The sequence below is a fragment of the Drosophila arizonae genome, chromosome 5, assembly GCF_054131065.1.
Source record: "Drosophila arizonae isolate 15081-1271.41 chromosome 5, UAZ_ARI_1.0, whole genome shotgun sequence".
Lineage (NCBI taxonomy): Eukaryota > Metazoa > Arthropoda > Insecta > Diptera > Drosophilidae > Drosophila > Drosophila arizonae.
Genome location: NC_142925.1, coordinates 22,318,631 through 22,339,035, shown reverse-complemented (window position 1 = coordinate 22,339,035; position 20,405 = coordinate 22,318,631). Strand labels below are relative to the sequence as shown.

The 20,405-nt window shown below is 44.3% G+C and overlaps 7 protein-coding genes across 7 annotated transcripts; 1 reads left to right on the top strand and 6 right to left on the bottom strand.

Annotated features, from left to right (window-relative positions):
- Nucleotides 1-866: 866 nt before the first annotated feature.
- LOC108616467 (uncharacterized) lies at nucleotides 867-1,966 on the bottom strand. The gene has a single exon (XM_018011670.2). It carries the CDS (start codon nucleotides 1,827-1,829, stop codon nucleotides 930-932), a length of 900 nt encoding a protein of 299 aa, XP_017867159.1. The 5' UTR covers nucleotides 1,830-1,966; the 3' UTR covers nucleotides 867-929.
- Nucleotides 1,967-5,159: 3,193 nt separating this feature from the next.
- LOC108616464 (uncharacterized) lies at nucleotides 5,160-7,969 on the bottom strand. The gene has a single exon (XM_089469938.1). It carries the CDS (start codon nucleotides 7,788-7,790, stop codon nucleotides 5,253-5,255), a length of 2,538 nt encoding a protein of 845 aa, XP_089326064.1. The 5' UTR covers nucleotides 7,791-7,969; the 3' UTR covers nucleotides 5,160-5,252.
- A 51-nt stretch (nucleotides 7,970-8,020) lies between these two features.
- Nucleotides 8,021-10,778, top strand: LOC108616463 (uncharacterized). The gene is made up of 2 exons (XM_018011663.2): nucleotides 8,021-10,384; nucleotides 10,453-10,778. The coding sequence occupies exons 1-2, from the start codon at nucleotides 8,186-8,188 to the stop codon at nucleotides 10,687-10,689; spliced, it is 2,436 nt and encodes an 811-aa protein (XP_017867152.2). The 5' UTR covers nucleotides 8,021-8,185; the 3' UTR covers nucleotides 10,690-10,778.
- On the bottom strand, nucleotides 10,703-11,723 carry tbrd-3 (testis-specifically expressed bromodomain containing protein-3). Its single transcript, XM_018011672.2, has one exon. It carries the CDS (start codon nucleotides 11,564-11,566, stop codon nucleotides 10,781-10,783), a length of 786 nt encoding a protein of 261 aa, XP_017867161.2. The 5' UTR covers nucleotides 11,567-11,723; the 3' UTR covers nucleotides 10,703-10,780.
- A 2,140-nt stretch (nucleotides 11,724-13,863) lies between these two features.
- Nucleotides 13,864-14,740, bottom strand: LOC149268789 (uncharacterized). The gene has a single exon (XM_089470504.1). It carries the CDS (start codon nucleotides 14,738-14,740, stop codon nucleotides 13,955-13,957), a length of 786 nt encoding a protein of 261 aa, XP_089326630.1. The 3' UTR covers nucleotides 13,864-13,954.
- On the bottom strand, nucleotides 14,729-17,335 carry LOC149268788 (phosphopentomutase-like). Its single transcript, XM_089470503.1, has 4 exons — nucleotides 16,879-17,335; nucleotides 16,709-16,810; nucleotides 16,369-16,645; nucleotides 14,729-16,305 (listed from the first exon to the last, which is right to left on the bottom strand). Exons 1-4 carry the CDS (start codon nucleotides 17,241-17,243, stop codon nucleotides 14,956-14,958), a joined length of 2,094 nt encoding a protein of 697 aa, XP_089326629.1. The 5' UTR covers nucleotides 17,244-17,335; the 3' UTR covers nucleotides 14,729-14,955.
- A 167-nt stretch (nucleotides 17,336-17,502) lies between these two features.
- Nucleotides 17,503-19,998, bottom strand: LOC149268787 (phosphopentomutase-like). Its single transcript, XM_089470506.1, has 4 exons — nucleotides 19,672-19,998; nucleotides 19,514-19,615; nucleotides 19,152-19,428; nucleotides 17,503-19,082 (listed from the first exon to the last, which is right to left on the bottom strand). Exons 1-4 carry the CDS (start codon nucleotides 19,830-19,832, stop codon nucleotides 17,751-17,753), a joined length of 1,872 nt encoding a protein of 623 aa, XP_089326632.1. The 5' UTR covers nucleotides 19,833-19,998; the 3' UTR covers nucleotides 17,503-17,750.
- Nucleotides 19,999-20,405: the final 407 nt, after the last annotated feature.

The window sequence follows — 20,405 nt, the reverse complement described above, 5'->3', positions numbered from 1 at the left end:
AGTAGAAAATTACGGACAGTCGCTGAGGATGTGTTTGAAGCCATTATTTGTAGTATTATATCGGTTGGGGCTAGGTATGCTTGAATTACTACTTGTCTACTTTTAGAATGCATCAGAAATATTTCATATGGAAAGAGAATCGATTCGCAATTAATTGAGCACTACGCAAAAAATATAGATTCCAATTTTAAGGCTCTCATAGAATTTCTATTTATAGTATTTCCTTATATTCAAAAATTAAAACACTAAATATTTAAAGTCTATACCTAGTCTATAAGCAGCGGGCATTTAGTTCATATTGCACTGTAGCATATGCATTGATATTCCCACACATAGATTTCAAACAAAGCACTCTATATCTGTTTCTTAACTGAAGCACTTAAAGCAAACAACTCCTGAAATATCATAGACACTCAGACTAAATCAGCTCGCCCTATACAAGTACATCCTACTCAATAGGTATATCAGTATACCCTTGCTGCAATCGCAGCCCACTTGGAGCTGTCCACTTGTAGCCAGCCCTCGGCTAGCTGATTGAACTATCATGTCCGTCACGCAGGCACTTGACTGGCCCGCCTCTCACCTGTGCTTCCCCCTCGCTGCATTTAGCATTAGATATTCATGAGCTGCGTCGCCGGCTCATCAACAGCAAAACAAAGTTAGCTCGAGGGGCAGCCCGGGGGCTGAGTGCAGCAACACATCTTGCACTTTACAGTTTCTTGCTTTTCACATTTTCTTTTCCTTTTTTGCTTGTTCCTCTCACTAACGCAAGTTTGCTGTTGAATCAGCCAGGCGGGCGCCATCTGGCACCGGACTCATTATCGTGCGGATTATGAGCGCCTCAAATTCGAAGAGCTGCGATCAACTCCTCTGAAACTATTCAACAAAAATTTTATTTGCATATGTTTTTTGTACACCTCATATTAAAATTAGGCGTGAGTCGTCTTCTGATGAAGTGGTTGGACGTCATTGACGATGTCGTAGACACCACTGCCAACATGGAACTCGGGATGATTGTTGAGCACATCCAAGCGTAGTATTTTGTACGTGGATATCAGCCAATGGCCGGCACGCTCTGTGCACGGCAGGGAGTAATCTCTCCGGAAGCGCACAAAAAATTCCGCAAAGATTATGGGATTGGGGACGAATATGTGACTAGTGTCCGCACACTGAGCCACAAGATTCTGCATCCGTTGCATCTCTTGCTTCGATACAAAGTCGTTGGTGCGCCGGCACGCCAAGAAGATCATATCGATGAAGGCGAACTTATGATCGTAGTGCTGCAAGCGCTGTATCTTCAGGGGAATGGCGCGGCGAATGTGGCGCTTGTCAAAGACCATCAATTTGGCGGTGCTGGCATTGGACCCGATCAGATCGTGCCTGATCTGCTTGTATCCCATCGGGGTCGTGCAGCGCTTGATATAGCCCTCGTGTTGCTCCACAATGAACTTGGTGACCAGCACTAGCGCCTGCTTCGCATTGTCCACAAATTGCAATTCGGCAAAGCGCCAATCCCAGAGTAATTTGAGTATCCATAGGTTAAATTTTATGCTAAACATCATCCAAGGACTGTATAAATAAACCATCAAAGGCAACGAAATTGATCGATCTCGGTCCTGGGCTCGCTCCAGATTGAGATGCAGCGACCACTTGCCTTTGCTACCCGATGTCATGCCAGAGTTGCCCGAAATCTTACGCGCTCTATGGCCACTGAAAACCGGCCGAAATAGTACATGGGTTGTCGCTGGATATAGTCTGTGCCGCTGAAGGATTCCATGGGCGTGAGTTAATCGGGCGAATCCAAATTTCATTGGCGGCCTGACCGACATATTCCCATAACTTTTAAGGATTCGTTAATTTCGAAATTTTGGTGACTCGGTCTGTTCTAAATACATAAATAATTTTCCTTTTTTTTTATGCTGTGACTGAAAAATCTTTGACGTCTGCCAGCAGAGCTCTCGAGACTCTTATGCAAAGCCCGTCACCGAAATGGCATAACCAGGTTAACGAATTATCTGCCGTCTTGAATTGGCCTTTGTTAGGCAGTGCAGCCATGCACATCCCTGCGATTTAACAACAATGAGCTCTAATTGTGGCAACGTGCGGATAATCGACTCACCTGCTCTGCCCGGGCCCTGCTCTGATTGATGCTGGCTGCTGGCTGCTGGAGTCTCTAAGGAGCTTTGTGAGCGAGCACTCGTATGATTCGTATGCAGCAATGGCAATCTGCAATTATCGAACGTATTAGCAAATGGAAAACATTTGTAACGCCCCTTGGCACACCGCCCGCCGACCGCCGCCCTCCCCTTCCCCCCTTTCAAGATGCGCCCACATATTCATAGTTACATTCTCCGCCGTCTAATTCTATTTGCTTGGAGTGTGCGTGCGTGTGTGCATGTATGTGTGCTCACTTGAGCTCTAACTAACTGAATGCAAACAATGGCAAACGAGAAGCAGACAGACACGCCCACTTGCCACCGCCCGAAGACATGTTTACAAACTTATTTCATTTGGGTTAATTGCTTCGCAATTGCCCTCAAATTTGCATACGACCCAAGTAATGCAGTCTAATGTCGATTTCAATTATTGCACAACTTTCAATGGAATATGCTAAGAAGATATGCTATTATCTATGCACAAGGATGCCGGAATGCAGGGAAGCATGTTGGCTGATGTCGCTTTCAGCTAAGTTAATAAAGCGGAACAATGGACAAACAATAGGAGTCAAATTGCTTTGGGGAAGCATAAAACATTTCTCAATACATACGCAGCACAAGCTCAGGTCTGGTCTTCCATTTTAGTTAAATTTTCAATAAACTCCTCTCTATATCAGAGCAACTCAGGAGAAAAAAGCAGAATAATAACATTGTCTGGCCATAAATGTTTACTGTCATGTTTGAGTCTAATACAATTTATCACATAAATTGCAAACAGTAAAACTATGCCCAAAATATATATGTGGAGGAGGCGTAGCCATACATAAATGCATAAACCGAAAGGAGGATACACAATGCAAGCAGCTCTCGTGCTAGAAAAATGAAAATATTTTGCTGAAATAACAGTGCCACACAAATCCCCATATAATCTCCCCCTAGAGCGAAACAGCCATCATAGAGCAGCTAAAGTATCGCAATAAAATATGTTAAGTAAATACGGAAAAGCAGATGGGACAACGAGCCAAAGAGATATAGACGGGCAGACAGAGAGAGAGAGAGAGAGAGAGAGAGAGAGAGAGAGAGAGAGAGAGAAGGAGAGAAAGAGAGAGAAAGATAAACACACAGACTAAACAATAAGCCAAAAAGTACGCTTGATTAAGTTTAACTTCCGGTTTGTTATAAATTGAGCATTTATGTGGGATTTGTTTGCGAAAACAGTTTCTACTTTGTTGGGCAAAACAAATGTTTACCAGCCGGGCCCATCGAGCTGCCAAAAACTAAAGGCATATTGCCACCTAATACGCTCAGCGAGCGCACACGCTCATATGTCTATTTCCGGCGGAAGTGGTGAATAAAACATGAAACGAAATAAAATCAAAAGCCAGCTGCCAGGCTGCCAGGCTGCCGGCCTTGCTAAGTAGACGGATAGCTAGAGTTGTGGAAAGCGGCGAAAACCATATTCAGTGGCCAGAACTGAACTTCCGTTTGACTTGCTGTTCGCTCTATAAGTCTGGCATTGACTAAAATAAATCCAAACGGTCGAATCGTACTGAACAAAAAAATTAAATTGCAAAATATATCTCGTCTGCATAATTGCTATCAATTCGATTTTTGGTTGTTTTTTGGATTGCTGCCGCCCTGACAGCTGGCAAGTGGGCAAGGCATTTAATATCCGTAAATGAAGATACTCAATTTCCCTATGACAAAACTAGGAAATAGGCAACAGACAACAGGCGAACCTGGCCCACCCCCAAGATACGAAAGCCAGATACAGTTGCCATTTAATGACAACTCACTCAGTCTCTTGCTCAGGTGCTGGCCCAGTTACCTGTGCACTCGACAAATTCTTTGTGATGCCGTTTACTCTAAACATTAAGAAAGCAAATTTTAGGTAAAATAATAGAAGAACAGAAATAATATTAGAGAGCAGAGATGTCAAGGCAAATAACAACAAATGAGAAATAATATGCTAGAATTTATAGTGCAAGTCCAAGCATTTTTAAGTCCATCGCAAAGGGGAAACCGTGGTATAATGGTATTGTGAAATACCAGGCAGTAGAAGGTCATAAGAAGATCGATAAGCCTTTGCCGTTTGTCCAATCCATATGAGCGCAACGATCTCGTAACCCATAAATGATGGAGAGTTGAACTATTAAATATTATTCCTGTATATTCAAAAGAAGATAATAAGCTTTTCGATAACTTATTCGATTGCCATATTGATAAAAATCGACAATTTGTCCTTACTGTGGAATAGATTTTGATAGACTTTAGAAATCAGGATACCGTGCTCCTAAAAATCCAGAAAAATATATGTATGGAAGTATATATGTACATATGTATATATGTATGTATATATGAAAGTATGTATGTACTATGTACTATGTATGCTTGTATGTATTTATGTATGTATGTATGTATATATGTATTTATATATATATATATATGTATGTATGTAAAAGTTGAGTATAATGAATGAAGATTAATATCTCTAAGGATTAAAGCTGACTAGCTTGACTGAGCAGTCTCAACTCAAGCACTTTTATCTGTTCATTATGTGACAGTTTTAAAGAAACTGAAATTGGGCATATCAAAATGCCAAAGCTAAATTAATTATGTATGCTACCTGGACTGCTCCCAACAGCACTTCTTTTTTATACAAAATGAAAGCGCTGCGTAAGCTCAAGGCAAAGTTTACTTAGCCATGGCTATCCCAACTGCCTTGAAATCCATGTAATCTTTATTTGCAGGTCAAGAGCTGTTGGCCAACAAGGAAGCAAAGCAGTGGGATTTGCTGCAAACCGAGAGCTATTTATGCAACTGAATAAACTTTGGGGCTTTGCTGCTGAAATGCATTTAATTCGGAAAGTGCACAGAAGTTTATGGCTCTGCTAATCGCCAGTTATATTAACAATCTGGTCAACCGCAAATTATTTGGAATTGCGAGAATTGTGTCAAGTAAGCCATAGCCAGGATAAAGCTCTCAGCAAGACAATATGCAAATGTTGTTAGGCAAATATTTATTGTGCTGCTGTGTGTGCCGAGGCTATTAAAATGCCGACTCCTGCTGGCGCTGCCAAGCTGCAGAAGAAGCCTTTAACGCTGTCGGGAACGACAGCAGTTGTACGAACAGCACTGTCCATTGCAGTTGGATGTCCCTGGACAGTTCATGCGGTTATTGCAGCCCCGCATATTGCACATTCGCCAATATGCGGAACAACAATAGCCGCAGGCATTCGTGCACTGCGGTCCCCTGAAGCAGTTGTTAATCTGGACGACATATTCAGCTTCTTCGCTCTCTACTGTCTGGAGCTCAGCATTGTTATTGTCCGCCAATTCCATATCAGATATGGAGTCGATATATAGCGAGTTAACTCGAGTTCCATCTGCATCGACTTTCTCTTCCTCAGTTGATTTATAAACGTGAGTTTTGATCTTTGTTTGCCCTGAATTGTTTCCTGAATCTTCATTATTTTGATTTTGAGCTACCTCTTGTGATCCTGCGTTGTTTACATCCTGATGCAGCGAAGCTTCCTGTTCAGCTACGATGTCATTAAAACGAAAATCATCGGTCTTTGGCTCTTCATTGGAGTTCCTATTAGATGGATGTTTTGAAGACGATTTTACTTCATCACTTGTTCCTTCATACTTGTCAGGATCTTGGGATTGACGCCTTGGAGATAAATGCTCTGAAGTCCCTCTTGTTTCCCCAGCGGACGAAACTTGGGATTGGCGCTTTGGAGATGATTTCTCTGAATTCCTCCTTTCTTCATCACTGGGAGAAACATGGGATTGTTCTATTGGAGATAATTTCTCGGTATTCCTCTTTCCTTCCCCACTGGAAGAAACTTGGGATTGACGCTTTGGAGATGATTGCTCTGAAGTCCTCCTTGTTTCCCCAGTGGGAGAAGCTTGGGATTGGCCTCTTGGAGATGACTCCTTTGTAGGCCTCCTTGTTTCCCCACTGGGAGAAACTTCGGACTGACCTCTTGAAGATGATTTCTCTGAATTCCTCCTTTCTTCCCCACTGGGAGAGACGTGAGATTGGCCTCTTTGAGATGACTTCTCTGAAGTCCTCCTTTCTTCATCGATGGGAGTAACTTGGGATTGACCTCTTGGAGATGACTTCTCTGAAGTCCTCCTTGTTTCCCCAGTGCAAGAAACTTGGGATTGGCCTCTTGGAGATGACTCCTTTGTAGGCCTCCTTGTTTCCCCACTGGGAGAAACTTCGGACTGACCTCTTGAAGATGATTTCTCTGAATTCCTCATTTCTTCCCCACTGGGAGACACTTTGGATTGCCCTCTTGGGGAAGGCTCTCCTGTAGCCCTCTTTGTTTCCCTACTGGGAGAAACTTGGGATTGGCCTCTTGGAGATGCATTTTCAGAAGGTTTTCTTGATTTCGGATCCATTGAATTGGGAGCATTTGTGGATGGACCTCTTGTTTTTGGGTCCTGCATTTCTTCGGTTATTGAAGGTGATTTATTTGCTATACTCTGCACTAACTGGTCGGCAACTAAAATGGAATCACAAGACATATTCTGATTTCGGATTGTTGTAGCTAAACCTGGTATTTGCATTAACATTCCCTGTTTTTGTTCTTTTCTTAAATCGTCATTAGACTGACATTCTGAGCCTTCTGATTGCTGGGCGGTTAGTAAAATATCAGTGTGATGACTAACTGTGATATTTAGTGATAACCCTGATTGCTGTATAGGACGACCTTTGGAATTCTTATTAAATCCTTCTACTACTTCGCTATTGGCCTCTTTCCTTTTACGGTTAATTGGACGATGGCTAATGCTGTTGTTCGGAAGCCTCGCTGCTTCTATATCTTTAACTTTCCTGCGACTTTCGTTATAAAAACTGTCTACTTTTCCGCCCCCACTCCTAGGCGACTTTTCCGCAGAATGTGCTGATCCTTCGATTGCTGAAATACGAGATCTAAAGCTAAGTCCCGATTTCACGCCTATTGACGGCTTCTCCGAGGATCGACGATGAGCGGACAAGCGTGAAGACCGTTGGGACGTTGAAGTGCGAGCCTTCGACGATGACACCATTTCAATGTGACGCTGTCGTGTTTCTTTTCCCTTTTGTACAGACTTCGACTGAGATTCTATTTTTTTGTACACTCTTCCATCTGTGGTGTCTTCCGAGTAGTTTGTATTTAGCGATATGAATCCCATACTGCCTGACTTGATGATCTGTTTGCTTACAGATTGTTCCAGCTTGATGCCTTGAACCAAATTCAGATGATCGTATTTGATGTCCGAGGTTGTTTTCTTATGTACAGTCTCCGTGGAGCCGGAGGGCCTAGTTACTTTGTATTCAACATATTCCTCCTCTTTGACAGTACGGCCGGCGTCTGGAAATTGTGTCATCTTATCTTCTAAGATTCTATCATTGGTCTGAACCGCTTTTCCCCTCATCAGGGGCCATTTACTCTTTTTCTTAACAGCCACGCGCTGATTCAATAACTTGGAATCGTGGTAATCTGAATTAAGAATCGGATTGGACAAGGCACAGCACGGTACCGCCTCGATAGGCTTATATCTCAATGGCTTGCATACTTGAATAAACCTCGCCGGCTTTTTGGCCAGGCAGCACTTGTTTCCTCGCACGGTGGGCAGCGGCATCTCGGCTGAGGACAATCAACAGGATCAGGAACAATCAATAAATGCGCTGCTCAAGCACACATTTCCACACTTAGAATTTGATGACCAAGACGAACGAACATTCGTGTAGAGGTTTCACAACCCTGAAAAGCAAATTGAAATGTAACTCAAAGCATTTCGTCGCCAGTGTTTAGCAGCCTTGGAGCGGACAGGTTGGAAATCTCAATCAGAATTCGTATTGTTCGTATGTAATTAAGAGTTGTGTATGTTCTGAGAAAATCATTTGCTTTTATTTTTTCTTAAGTAGTCCATGTTCAGTAAAAACTTGTGAAATTATAGGTTTTTTTTTTTTTTTTTCTTTAATCCTTGTGTTAAATTGAGCGTTTGCAAAATTATGCGTATTAATTTAATGCAAAATGGGGCAACTTAATTTTATAAAGAAATTGGAGGAGTTCCAAAAGAAACTTGATGTGCCCAAATGGTATTTGGGCCTATCGGACTATCAGGAGCGAACCGTCTTGGAGCTGTGCAACGATCTGCGCGATGACTTCGAGCAGGGCACTTGCTATCGCGTGGAGAAGAGCTTGATGCGCCTGGGCCTCAGTCCGCTCATTACCAAGAAGAAGATTCGCACGATGGTGGTACTGAGTCGAGGTAATGATCTGGCTTTCCTCTTCTTCATACTCGAGGGCTACTACCTGAGCTGCCGCAAGAATGGGGAATACACCACCAACGAGAAGCTGCTGATGATGGCACTGTCCAAAATAGACCTGCTGCCAACACTGCGTGAGCTGGATCGCATCCTGCCACCGCCTCAGCTGAGTGATTTGGAATTGAAGCGCCAGCAATCCAGCTACAATCAGCCGAGACCCTCCAAGGCCGTGGTGACTGAACGACGCTCGACGAAGAAAGTCACCATGCGTCGTTCCACCAAGTCTCCGTACTTCCAGCGCCAGCCGAGGCCCAAGGAAATCGTCGTAAAATACATAAGTAAGCCGCCCAATTTGGTTGCCACGTTCCCATTCTGGCACTTGGATCAGCCGCCCAACTATGGTAGGAAAACGGAGCCCCCATGGTTCGCCGAGTACAACCTAAATCCAGTGGGTCGACTGGTCAAGAGTATTGTGGGTGAAGCGGTGGACAAGTACTTCAATCACCTGAACCACATCAAATACCTCGAGCGCAGAGCCAGATTCAGCCGCAGGGCGGCAGCTGCCCTGGAAAGAGCCCTAACTGACAATAGCGATGAGCCCCAGATGTGCACCTACCACAAGTTTGCAGTTGGGGAAACGCAGCTGGTCAAGGACGAGATGACGGTGATGGCTCGCAACCGCTGCCTAGAGCTGATGGACGTGACGCTGCCCTATCGCCAGATACGCCAAAAGCGCATTATAGCCCAGCTGGAGCGCGACATTGACGACTGCATGAAACGGTATGCGTTGAAGATGGAAAGCACGACGGTGCACACGATAGAGAAGTCCAACTGCGTGCTCTGCCAGGAGCAACGTGTGGACCTGCCCGCAGCCAAGCCGCAGGAGCAAAAGGGGCGCGCCCTTATTGGGGACGGGCTGCACTTGGCACACACGGAGGTAACCGACAAGTGCATTGGAAAACGGCTGACCGGCGGTGGATTGATTAAGGAGCCAGTCGAGTTTGACCCTCCAGTGGATCCATGCCCGAAATCGGGCATTAACGCCGAGCTGATCCCTGAAAATGATCCGATGGCATGCTTCGCGCCAAAGGGCAAGAGCCAACACCGCATATCCTTCCTGCTGGATGATAGCAAGCTGAAGAGTCTGCGAAAGAACCGGAAGGAGTCCTCTGTGGAAGTGCGCTTTCAGGGCAAGCAGACCAAGAAGTCGTTTTTCGTGGCACCCACCGACCACAAGCCCTACCAATTCAAGTACAAGCGCATTTTCAAGTCGGGCCAGGAGAAGCCGCAGGACATCAAGAAGGTGATCGCCAAGGCCTTCGTAAATGCGCTAGATAGGGGCGATGAAATGCCGCCTCCGCTGTGCAAGAAGCCATCCGTCACATCCGATGAAGATGCCGAAAAAATGGAAAAGGAGATCAACGGCGTTCGTCTGACAGACAGCTGCGCCTCCATTGGCGACACCAGCGAGCACAGCATTCGCAGTCACGAGAACCACCGGGCCGACATCGTGGACGCTGTGGTGCGCTGCGCCAAGGAGATTTGGATGAAGGGCGTCAGTGTGAAGCGTGCCGAAATGGAGGCTAAGGAAGACGATGACAAAAAGAAGGCCCAGGAGGCAGCGGTGCTCACCTACGAGGTGGAGAAATTCAATCCAGATGATGCGGAGCTCATGAGTCGCCTGCTCAAGGATGGACTAGACCAGCTCAAGAAAAACCAACGATTCGTCCTGGCATCCCTGCCCGACGCCCACAAACTGCCCGTGCTGCAGGAGTGGATTAAGCGACGCTACGGCAAGCAATATACCGAGGAGGAGATCCAGAAGAATCTGCTCGAGTCGATCAAAATATTTGAGCTGATAACCATGCTGCAGGCCAATCCGCCGCCGGCTGACTTGCTGGGCATGGACAAGCTGCCGCCGAGCAAGGAGAACTTCGGCTACTGCAAGCAGGCCAAGGCCCTGGTAAGTAACTGCCTTGAATCACCTCCGCTGTACAGCACCACCCGCTCATGCCTCTTCCTCCCCTGCAGGCCGCCAAGGTGAGAATGAACTACTACAGTCAGCTGAACGACATGTACATGAGTCACATGGGTGCCTGCTGGTACGCCATGGGCAACTACTTGTGCCGCAGCGGACCGCCCCGGAAGACTTTCTATGCCTACATGTCGTCCAATACTCGGGACATCATGCGCAACAAGGTGTGGAACGGCGAGTTCAGAAACATACGACGGTTCCGGGACAATTACAAGGAGACCCACAAAACATAGAATAGGCCAATAATAATAGGAAACATAAATTTATTGTCAGTGAACATATCAAATATTATAGTTAATAATAAACGTTAGTGCGTTAATAAGGTCAATAGTTTCTCTTCACGCGCGGCATGCGCTTGCCGGTGACGCCTCTGCTGGCCATGTAGGCCAAGATGGAGCGCTTTGTGCTGGTCTTCAGGGTGCGCACGTCGAACTCGATCTCCCTGTGGCCACAGGCGAAAGCAATGCCCTCCATCTGGCGGATCATGTGTATGACGTTCAACAGCATGATGCCGTCCAACTGCTGCACTCTGATATGCAATTCCAAATCCTCTTCGGAGATCACCAGCGGCTCGGGCTCCTTCCGCAGAGGGATAGACTGTTGTTCCTGGCATATTTGGGCATTGTACTCGGCACAGACTGCGGTGTTCTCCTTGGATTGAGCTGACGAAGTGGAGTCTTCGCTCTGCTCATCGCTGCCGTACTCGCAGCCGCTGCACTTGCCGCTCTCGATGGGAATATAGGGCTTCGGCACCTTGGAGTACATATTCTCAAATATGATCTGCAGCTTCTTGGCCATATCGTAGCACAAGTGGCCGGGACTTGTGTATAGATAGGCATTGTAGAATATGCGGCGCACATCACTTGCAAAATCGGCGGAGCTTGCGTAAAAATTCGAATTGAGCCGATACTTGACGGTCGACAGATCCATCGGGTGCTTTACAATCTTGTAGTAGTCGATCAAGCCCAGTAATTTGGCATCAATGGGCTCGTAGAATATCCAGGCCAAGTGCTTGTACTTCTTGGAGAACATGTTTCTGATTATCGCTTTACATGCGATAATCTCCGGCTTCGGCTTGCCCCGATTCGCTGATGGAAACATGCTGCACATCTCAGATATGTATATGAAATCAGGAAACTGAAATTATAATTAACTTTAAGCTCAAAAGGCTGACAACGTCGCTTGACATGAAATTCTCTGCGTTCAGCTAGTTTACATGAACTACTAGTTCGGTTCAGCTGACTCACAGCAATGAGTCGCACGAGCTAGACAAAATACAAAAAGCTTTCTTCTTCTTCTAAAATTGACAGTTTCAAAATACGTCTACACTTGGCTAAATAGGTATGCGTACAGGCTCCGACAAAAATGTTTCGCAAAATTTAGAGCGATTATATCAAGTTAAGATCATTTTATGGGGCTTTTATATAAGTTTTCCCCCCGTACTTGTGTTAATTTCTAACAAATCAATTTCCATTGTGTAAAATATTATGTTTAAGTAGAAAAGGATAGTATGTCCTGTACTCTTAAATAAACAAGTAAGAAAATTCTAGTCGAGAGTGCTCGACTAGATACTACCCTGAACCCAACAAATAAAAATGCTCATTTAGTATGGCTGAAATTTCAATTTCGATGTATTTAAAAAGTATAAATAAAATACCAAACTCATTTAACAAAATATAAAAATATTTTGAAACAATTAAAAAAAAAATTACCATCAGTTGCATCGATCGGGATTCGAACCGCGACTTCTCGATCAACCGTCATGCAGCTAACACACTAGGCCACCTCACTCCTGCTAGTGGCGCTGGCAAAACTCAAATAGATTCACTGCTGCAGCGCCATCTACCAAAAATAAACGAAACTAACTGCTGATGTGATTCTAAGAATCTGCTAGAATAACCAAACTATTAAAAACGCACATAAAGTATAGTTAAAATTTCAATTTCGGTGTATTCAAAAATATAAATAAATAGAAAACTCATTTATGAAAATATAAAAATATTTTGAAACAATTAAAAAAAACTTACATTAGTTGCATCGACCGGGATTCGAACCGCGGACTTCTCGATCGAGCGTCATGCAGCTAACACACTAGGCCACCCCACTCCTGCTAGTGGCGCTGGCAAAACTCAAATAGATTCACTGTTGCTGCGCCATCTACCAAAACTAAACGAAACTAACAGCTGATGTGATTCAACGAATGTTTTTGTTGTAGCTGCTGCACGTGCGTTTGTTAATTGGCCAAATATTTGATTATTTTTTATTAATTTTTGACTGAACGGAATTTAATGAAACTTTCAGCATATGATCTACATATTATATTGAATATTTGAGAAATTTGAAAAAAAGAAAAACATTCACAATTAGCTATAGTGGCATCTGATTTGAACTTGAATGTTTATACTCGATAAAAATATAACGGGATGATTTATCGAATTTTAAAAGCAAACTCGACGTCCGCGCTGTATAAACGGTCATTTTAAAAAAAAATTCAAGTCTCTAGCTCTTATATCTTCGGAAATCGACGCGTTCAAACATACGGACAGACGGACAGACGGACAGACGGACAGACGGACAGACGGACAGACAGACAGACGGACAGGGCCAAATCGACTCAGCTCGTCGCCCTGATCAAGAATATATATACTTTGTGGGGTCTGCCACGCCTCCTTCTGCCTGTTACATACATTTCAACAAAACCATTATACCCTGATTTCCCATTTTCAATGGGTTCAGGGTATAAAAATTGATTAAAAATAAAGTATCCCATATAAATAAATAACTATAAATAATTTTGATCAACTTTCTTGCATTTATTAAATTAATTTATGTATTTTAATTGTTATTACTTTTTCTATAAAAACAGCAGATTTCGGAACAGAAAAATACAGAGGAGAATAACACGTTGAAAAGAAATAATATTACAATTATTGTTTATTTAATAATTCATATTATAATATATTTATTTATTTGCTAAATTTATATAAATATTCTAATGTTTTTGTATTTTTTATTTTTTATCTAAAACAGAAATCACTTATTAAAAATTGGAATTAATTTAATGAAACGTATTTAAAGTTTCCTCTCAATACTTTCATAGTATCGCTTTAGCAATCAAATAATCAATTTTCGAGAGAAATTAAAATTTTAAGGCTCTCCTCCATATAATTTAATTAATTTTTTTAAAGCTTATTCTTAAATGTTATTGCTCGAAAAAAAAAAAAAAAAAAAAAAAAAAAACTACACGCTTAAATTCATTTCAGTTGACTCACATAAATAACTTCTTTTATTTTCTTCAAAGTGCTGAACATATTAAAATATTAAAATATTATAGTTGGAGAGACAATAGATTTTGAACATAAAAATTTCTATTTAATTTAAAGAGAATCAATAAATAAAAAATACAATTTTCTTCTTAAAAAATTTGTATTTCAAAATATGGATACATATATAAATACATAGCTTTTGCAAATGATTAACAAAAAACATATTATTCCATTAGATGGCCGGCGGCACGGTAAATATGTTGAATCTACAAATTTTGTACACTGAGACCAGCCAACGGTTCGTATGGTTCTGCAGCTCGACTCCGGCGATTTCTTCGGCATTCGAATAGTTTCGCCTGAATCGCATGAAGAGCTCAATGAACACGTAGGGCAACTGTGAGGCGGGATCTTCCAGCTGCAGCTTGAGTTCCGGCTCCATGTCGATCATCGCATTTTTCATGGTCTCCAGATCCGAGCTCTCACAGTCTGCCACGTGCCGCAGTCCGACAAAAACGACATCGATCACAGCATACCTTAACCCCAGTATGTCGTGCAGATGCACATTAATGGGAACTGCCTGGCGAATGTCCTGCTGGCGGAACCGCAGGAGCTCCGAAAACGATTTGTGCGGAAAGTTGACCGCCTCGTTGGCCATTTGGTAGTATACATTCGAGGTCGAGAACTGATCAATGCTTTTCATATCGCGCATGCGTATGATGTCCGTCAGCGAGACGGCTGCCCTCTTCGACTCCTCGACAAAATCGCGCTCCTTGAAGTTGCGATCCCACGTCCACTTCAGCTTCCACATGCGCAGCTTGCTCATGTAGTACTTCAAGGGGCTGTACTTGAATACGATCTGGGGCACGACCACCTTGCTGTTCACCTTCACCTTGGAGGCATCCGGCTTTGGGGGCAAGATGAAGCACCTCTGCTGATGCTGGCACACATTGAGCGGTTCCCGCTTGGCAGCGATAGTCCGCACCACGCCAGACCAATTACGCAACAATTTCGTACACATTTCGTCCTCAACTTTTATTTTCAATTGATTTCGAAATTTAATTTTGAAATGACAATGTAGACAAGACCTGACCTACTACGTTGAGAAGGCTGACAATGAACTACAAATCGAGTTAAGTGGGCTAAAATAAGCACTAACAGAGTGACACCAAAATTTAGTTGCTATAGAAACAAAAACGCACTTCTTTCTTGTTTTTTTTTTTTGACTGTTCCCATTCACAACGCATACATACAGACTCTTCTCAGTTCCTCCTCCTTCCCCTTCGTGGACTTGAGTCCATTCTTTTCGGGCTCGTAAAACTCTCTGACAATAGCCTCGACCATTTCTTTCAGTGTATTGTTTAGAGCAGTCCACGACTTATTCTCCGGCTCCCCGCACATTTCGGCGTAATACGTGATCTTGGGCTGAGCTCTACTGGCTTGCAACGTTATCACGAATCCATTGCTGAATTTGAACGTTATCATTTGGTTTGTTTTACTAGAGGGTAGAGTCGCCTTTTCATCGTCCGTGCTGCTGTCGTAGCCCGTCGTCAGATCTCGCACGCTCTCAATCGCATATTCGCCGCTCAGGATACTCGTCGGATACGTATCCTTCCGGCCGTCGTCGAAGGTGCGCAGGCGATTGAAGATATTGTTGATAATGCGTTCGTTATCGAAAACGTGATAGGACACTTGGCTAACATGATATCCGTAATTGTCGTATATTTCGTCGAGCTTGTCCTGCAATTTCATATCCTTTTCCGACCGCAAATAGGATGCCATTGAGGCCAAGTGAGCAGCAGCACTTATGCCATCCTTGTCGAGCACATTCGTGGAGAGCATGTAGCCAAAAGCTTCATCGAAGGCAAACAGCACATTCCGTCCTTCGTCCTCCTCCTCGAGCACCTTATTACCGATCCATTTGAAGCCGCTCAGGGTCTCATGGAACGCGAATCCTTCGACTTCCGCCATCGACTTCAGTATCCTGGAGCTGAGAGTGCTGGCGATCATGACGCAATTGGATGCGTCGGGATCTTCCTCGCCCATCACATAGTTCTCCCACGCCCACCAGCCGAGCAGGGCGCCCAGCTCGTTGCTGCTAAAGACTCGGTATTTTCGCTTGACCACCTCTGCAGCGGCCATGCAACCGGCAACCGGATCGTTGATCAAGATAAGGTCAGCATTCTTGATGGTCGCCCGTCGCGTAGCCAGGTAGAGTGCATCTTCCGGTATCGGCGTGTCTGGGAAGTCTGGATTGGGGCTGACCTGCTCCAGCACAGGTATGACTGGATCGAACTCGATCGCCTTGAATGCCAGCTCAATGTACGGATAACCAACGCCATGCATCGCCGTATAGATGATATTCAGAGGATATTTTTCATAATCCTCCAGAAATGTACTGAGCTGCGACTTGAGCGATTCGTAATAGGCCTCAACTATTTGTTTGTACGGATTACTCAGCAATTCGTTAGCGCTTAGGACTTCCTGATTCCAGGAATCTTCTGCAGGCTCCAGATTCTGAAGAATGCAACGCTGAATGCCCGCGTCGTGAGGTGATGTGACTGGAGCTCCGTTTGACCAATAAATCTGGAGAACAAAAAAAAAACCAAGTAAGAATACTAGAATGGGAACAGACAGAGACAGACATACTTTAAGGCCGTTGATATTCTTGGGGTAATGGCAGCCCGTTACCATTATGCCTGCCAGACAATCTAGCTCAAAAATTGTGAACGGCACAAAGGGCGTAGCGACATAGTTCCCAAATAGATGTACGCGGAAATTGTTGTTCAGGAACACAATGGAACACAACTCCGCAAAGAGTTTGCTATTGTAGCGCGCATCGTATCCAACGACCACGCCTTGCTCAGACCACATGCTCTCATCCGGATATTCCTGCTTCAGATAGGCGCATAAGCCTTGAGCAGTCCTTCGGCGTACAGACATGTTATTTTACCAGAACTAATTAACCACGAACTATGCGCAGACTTACTGTATGACGACCAGCTCGTTCATGCCGTCGAAACCGGCTCGCATCGGAGCTCGGAAGCCATCTGTGCCGAATACCATACGATTGTTCATGCAGGCCTGAAGCCTATCGAATATCGATTATCAAATTGAGCATATTAATGGTTATACTATTTTAATTTCATTTCAACGTACGTTTCCCAATCTTCTTGTTTGATGGCATCAATGATTTGAGCCTTCGTATGTGGACTCTGATCCCAGTCCATCCAATTGCTGATTTGACCATCGAGAACTCTGTCGCCAGAGTAACAATGAAAGCTCGCCTTACCAGATGGCTTCTGGTGTAATACCGTCTGGAATAGCGGGTTCCATGTCCGTCCTAGGAGTCTATTAAAAATTATATCCTGCAATACATTGCGTGCTGCGGTCGAAGCCTGTCGTGAATTCTGTTGCGTTTCATATTGCTGGAGGTTAGCTGTGGATTTTCTATATAGTCGAGGCCAAGGAGAAGATAGCTTCGAGGAGAATCTCTCGGTAAGCGTGCGAAGGAACAAAACCATTTTTTAACATTACAGGAAAAATCTTACTTCACTTAAATAATTTTGACATGTACTGATGAGATATTTAAAAAATGTGAATAAAGTAGAACTGAAAATCTAAGGCGCTGTCATTTCTACTACAGTTTACTCTGCTAACAGCCATATTATAACAGTATGTTAACAGTGTTAACATAAGTGAAGATTATCAATCGTTTCAACTGCTGACCTCCGCACCAGACTCCCTAAATCTTTGATAATGCACTAAATAAAAAGCCGTGAGGTATTTCTATTATATATATTTTTTACCGAACCAAAATGGTGTTGATTACACTGATAGTTTTATTTCTTAATTTTTTTTACCATCTATCTAATTATCAAGAAATATCTGTTTTCATATTCGTATCAGGCTTGGCTCGTGTTCATCATATTGCATTTGTAGTGCATTTTGAAATAATTTTGAAAAATTTTGGAGAAAACTTAAAATTTGTGGGGCCCTATACATATATGAAAACCCTTCCCATTTCAAATTCATTCTTCCTTGCGCACCTTCAGCCCATTCTTTGCGGGCTCCAAGAACTCAGTAATAACGCCATCCATCATTTTGTTGAGTGTCGTTGTCAGCTCGTCCCAATGCTTGTTTTCGGGCTTGCCGCCCATTTCGGCGTAGTACTTGATCTTTGGCTCGGTTCCGCTCGTTCGCAGTGTGACCTCCATGCCATTCTTAAAGACAAACGTTATCATCTGGGAGGACTCACTGACTGGCAGAACTGGCTTCTTATCGGGAGTGCTACTGTCGTAGCCCGTGGTGAGGTCCCGTACGCTCTCCACCTCGTACTCCCCGTCCAAGATGTTCGTCGGATAAGTGTTCTCCTGACCGTCATCGAAGGTGCGCAGACGGTCGAAGATCCGTTTGGTCAGTCCACTGTCGTTGCACATGACGTAGGAGCCAACAGTGGCATGGAATCCGTACGTCTCGTACAAGTCCCGCAGTTTCTCCTGCATTGTCATACACTTCTTGCAGCGCAAGTAGCAGGCCATGGTGGCCACGTGCGCCGCAGCTCGGATGCCATCCTTATCGACGACATTGGTGGAGATCATGTAGCCGATGGCCTCCTCGAATCCAAAGAGCACCTTTTTGCCGGCATTCTGCTCCTCGATCGCCTTGTTGCCGATCCATTTGAAGCCAGTCAGTGTCTCGTGGTGCGTGAATCCCTCCACTTGGGCCATGGACTTGAGCAGCTTGGAGCTCACTGTGCTGGAGATCATCACACAATTGGCTATGTCGGGGTTCTCCGCATTCATCTTGTAGTTCTCTAATGACCACCAGCCGAGCAGGGCGCCCATTTCGTTGCCGGTGAATATTTTGAATTTCTTATTATCATCGAGCTCGGCGACAACCAGGCGATCCGCATCCGGATCGTTGGCCAAGATGACTTGTGTCTTCTTCTCATTAGCTCGTTCGATTGCCAAGCACAAAGTCTTCGGGTCTTCCGGATTGGGCGAAGGTGCCGTGGGGAATTCTGGATCGGGCGCAATCTGCTGCATCACGGGTATAACGGCCTTAAGGTTTATCTTGCTGAAGGCCAGCTTCACATACGCATAGCCAACGCCATGCATCGGTGTGTAGGTGAAGGTTAATGGGCAGTTGCCGTTGGCCTCCATGAGTGGGCACGATATCTCCTTCTTGAGCGCATCGTAATAGGGCGGCAGAACGTTGTTGTATGGATCGGACAACAACTCGTTGTTGCAGAGCAGCGTCTCATCCCAAGAATCCGGATGTGGCTGCAAGTTCTCCATTATGGCATTCTGAACGCCCTCGTCGTGTGGCGGTATTATCTGCGCACCGTTACTCCAGTAAACCTGCAAGCGCAACACGAATCGTTATAGCGAACATACATATATAGCTGATAGCTGACTCATCCAGTATACCTTATAGCCGTTCTCCTGCTTGGGATTGTGAGATGCCGTTATCATCACGCCGGCCAACGAGTTCATCCTCATCACTGTGTAGGGCACGAAGGGGGTACCGACCATACGCTTGAACTGATAGACTCGAAAATTGTTGCTCAAGAAGACAATGGCGGTCAGTTCCGCAAACCGCTGACTGTTGTACCGACCATCGAATCCAATTACAATGCCGCGCTCGGCCCACTGAGCTTCGTCCGGGCATTGTTCCTTTATGTAGGCACAGAGTCCCTGACTGGTCCTGTGGAGCAAGAGGTAGATGATATCATTCACATTTTATACTCTCCCCGCCCCCATTCACAGTCATTAACACAAACGATTCTTACTGTATGATGACCAATTCGTTCATGGAATCAAAACCCGCTCGCATTACGGCCCTCAGCCCAGCCGTGCCGAAGTCAATGCGCCTGCAGAGGCGACACCGCAGCCTGTGGGGGTGGTTGAAATTGAAGTTGGTAAAACGGTCAATCAATCTGAAGCTTACGTGTCCCAATCCTCATTCCTGACTGCCTCCATTATTTGAGACAATGTGTCCTGGTTGCGATCCCACTTAACCCACTTCTTAATTTGGCTGTCGAGCTCCTTATCGCCGGAGAGCGGCATGTTCTTCAGCTCGCATATCGCTTGGCCCATTGATTGACACATCGTGAACAGTCAAAGAATTTTGAAATTAGTTAGAGAGAAAAAAAAATTGTTATTGTCGTACAAAACAGTTTGACAAAAAATTAAAAACTAAAGCAGGTCCATATTTCGGATTGTAATTGGAAGCTGACTAGATTTGGATTTGATAATAAATGCCATGTATATGTATATGGGGTGAGTTGCAATGCAAGTCTCTCCTCGACTCGAAATAAACAATATATCGAATAAATAAATGTAGTAATTAATTTCTCAAAAAGAGAACAAATGGGATTTCCATAATATCTAAGACATGCAACATGACTTCCTACACAATTAGCGACTCGACATGGGGGACTCACAGGGACAAGGACAAACGGCCCGGGGACATCCTTTTACACGCATGTACTCTTGGCTCGGCTAATTAAATATGTTTGTATTTGGCAAACATATTTTCCAAATAGTTAATTATTCAAATGGGCACGCAAAAACAACGAACCAGAGCCAGAACCAGAACCAGAAAAAAGCATATTTCCTCATAGTGAACAAGCAGAAAAACCGCACTAATTGTGACTCATAATTAGAGACATGTTAATTGCC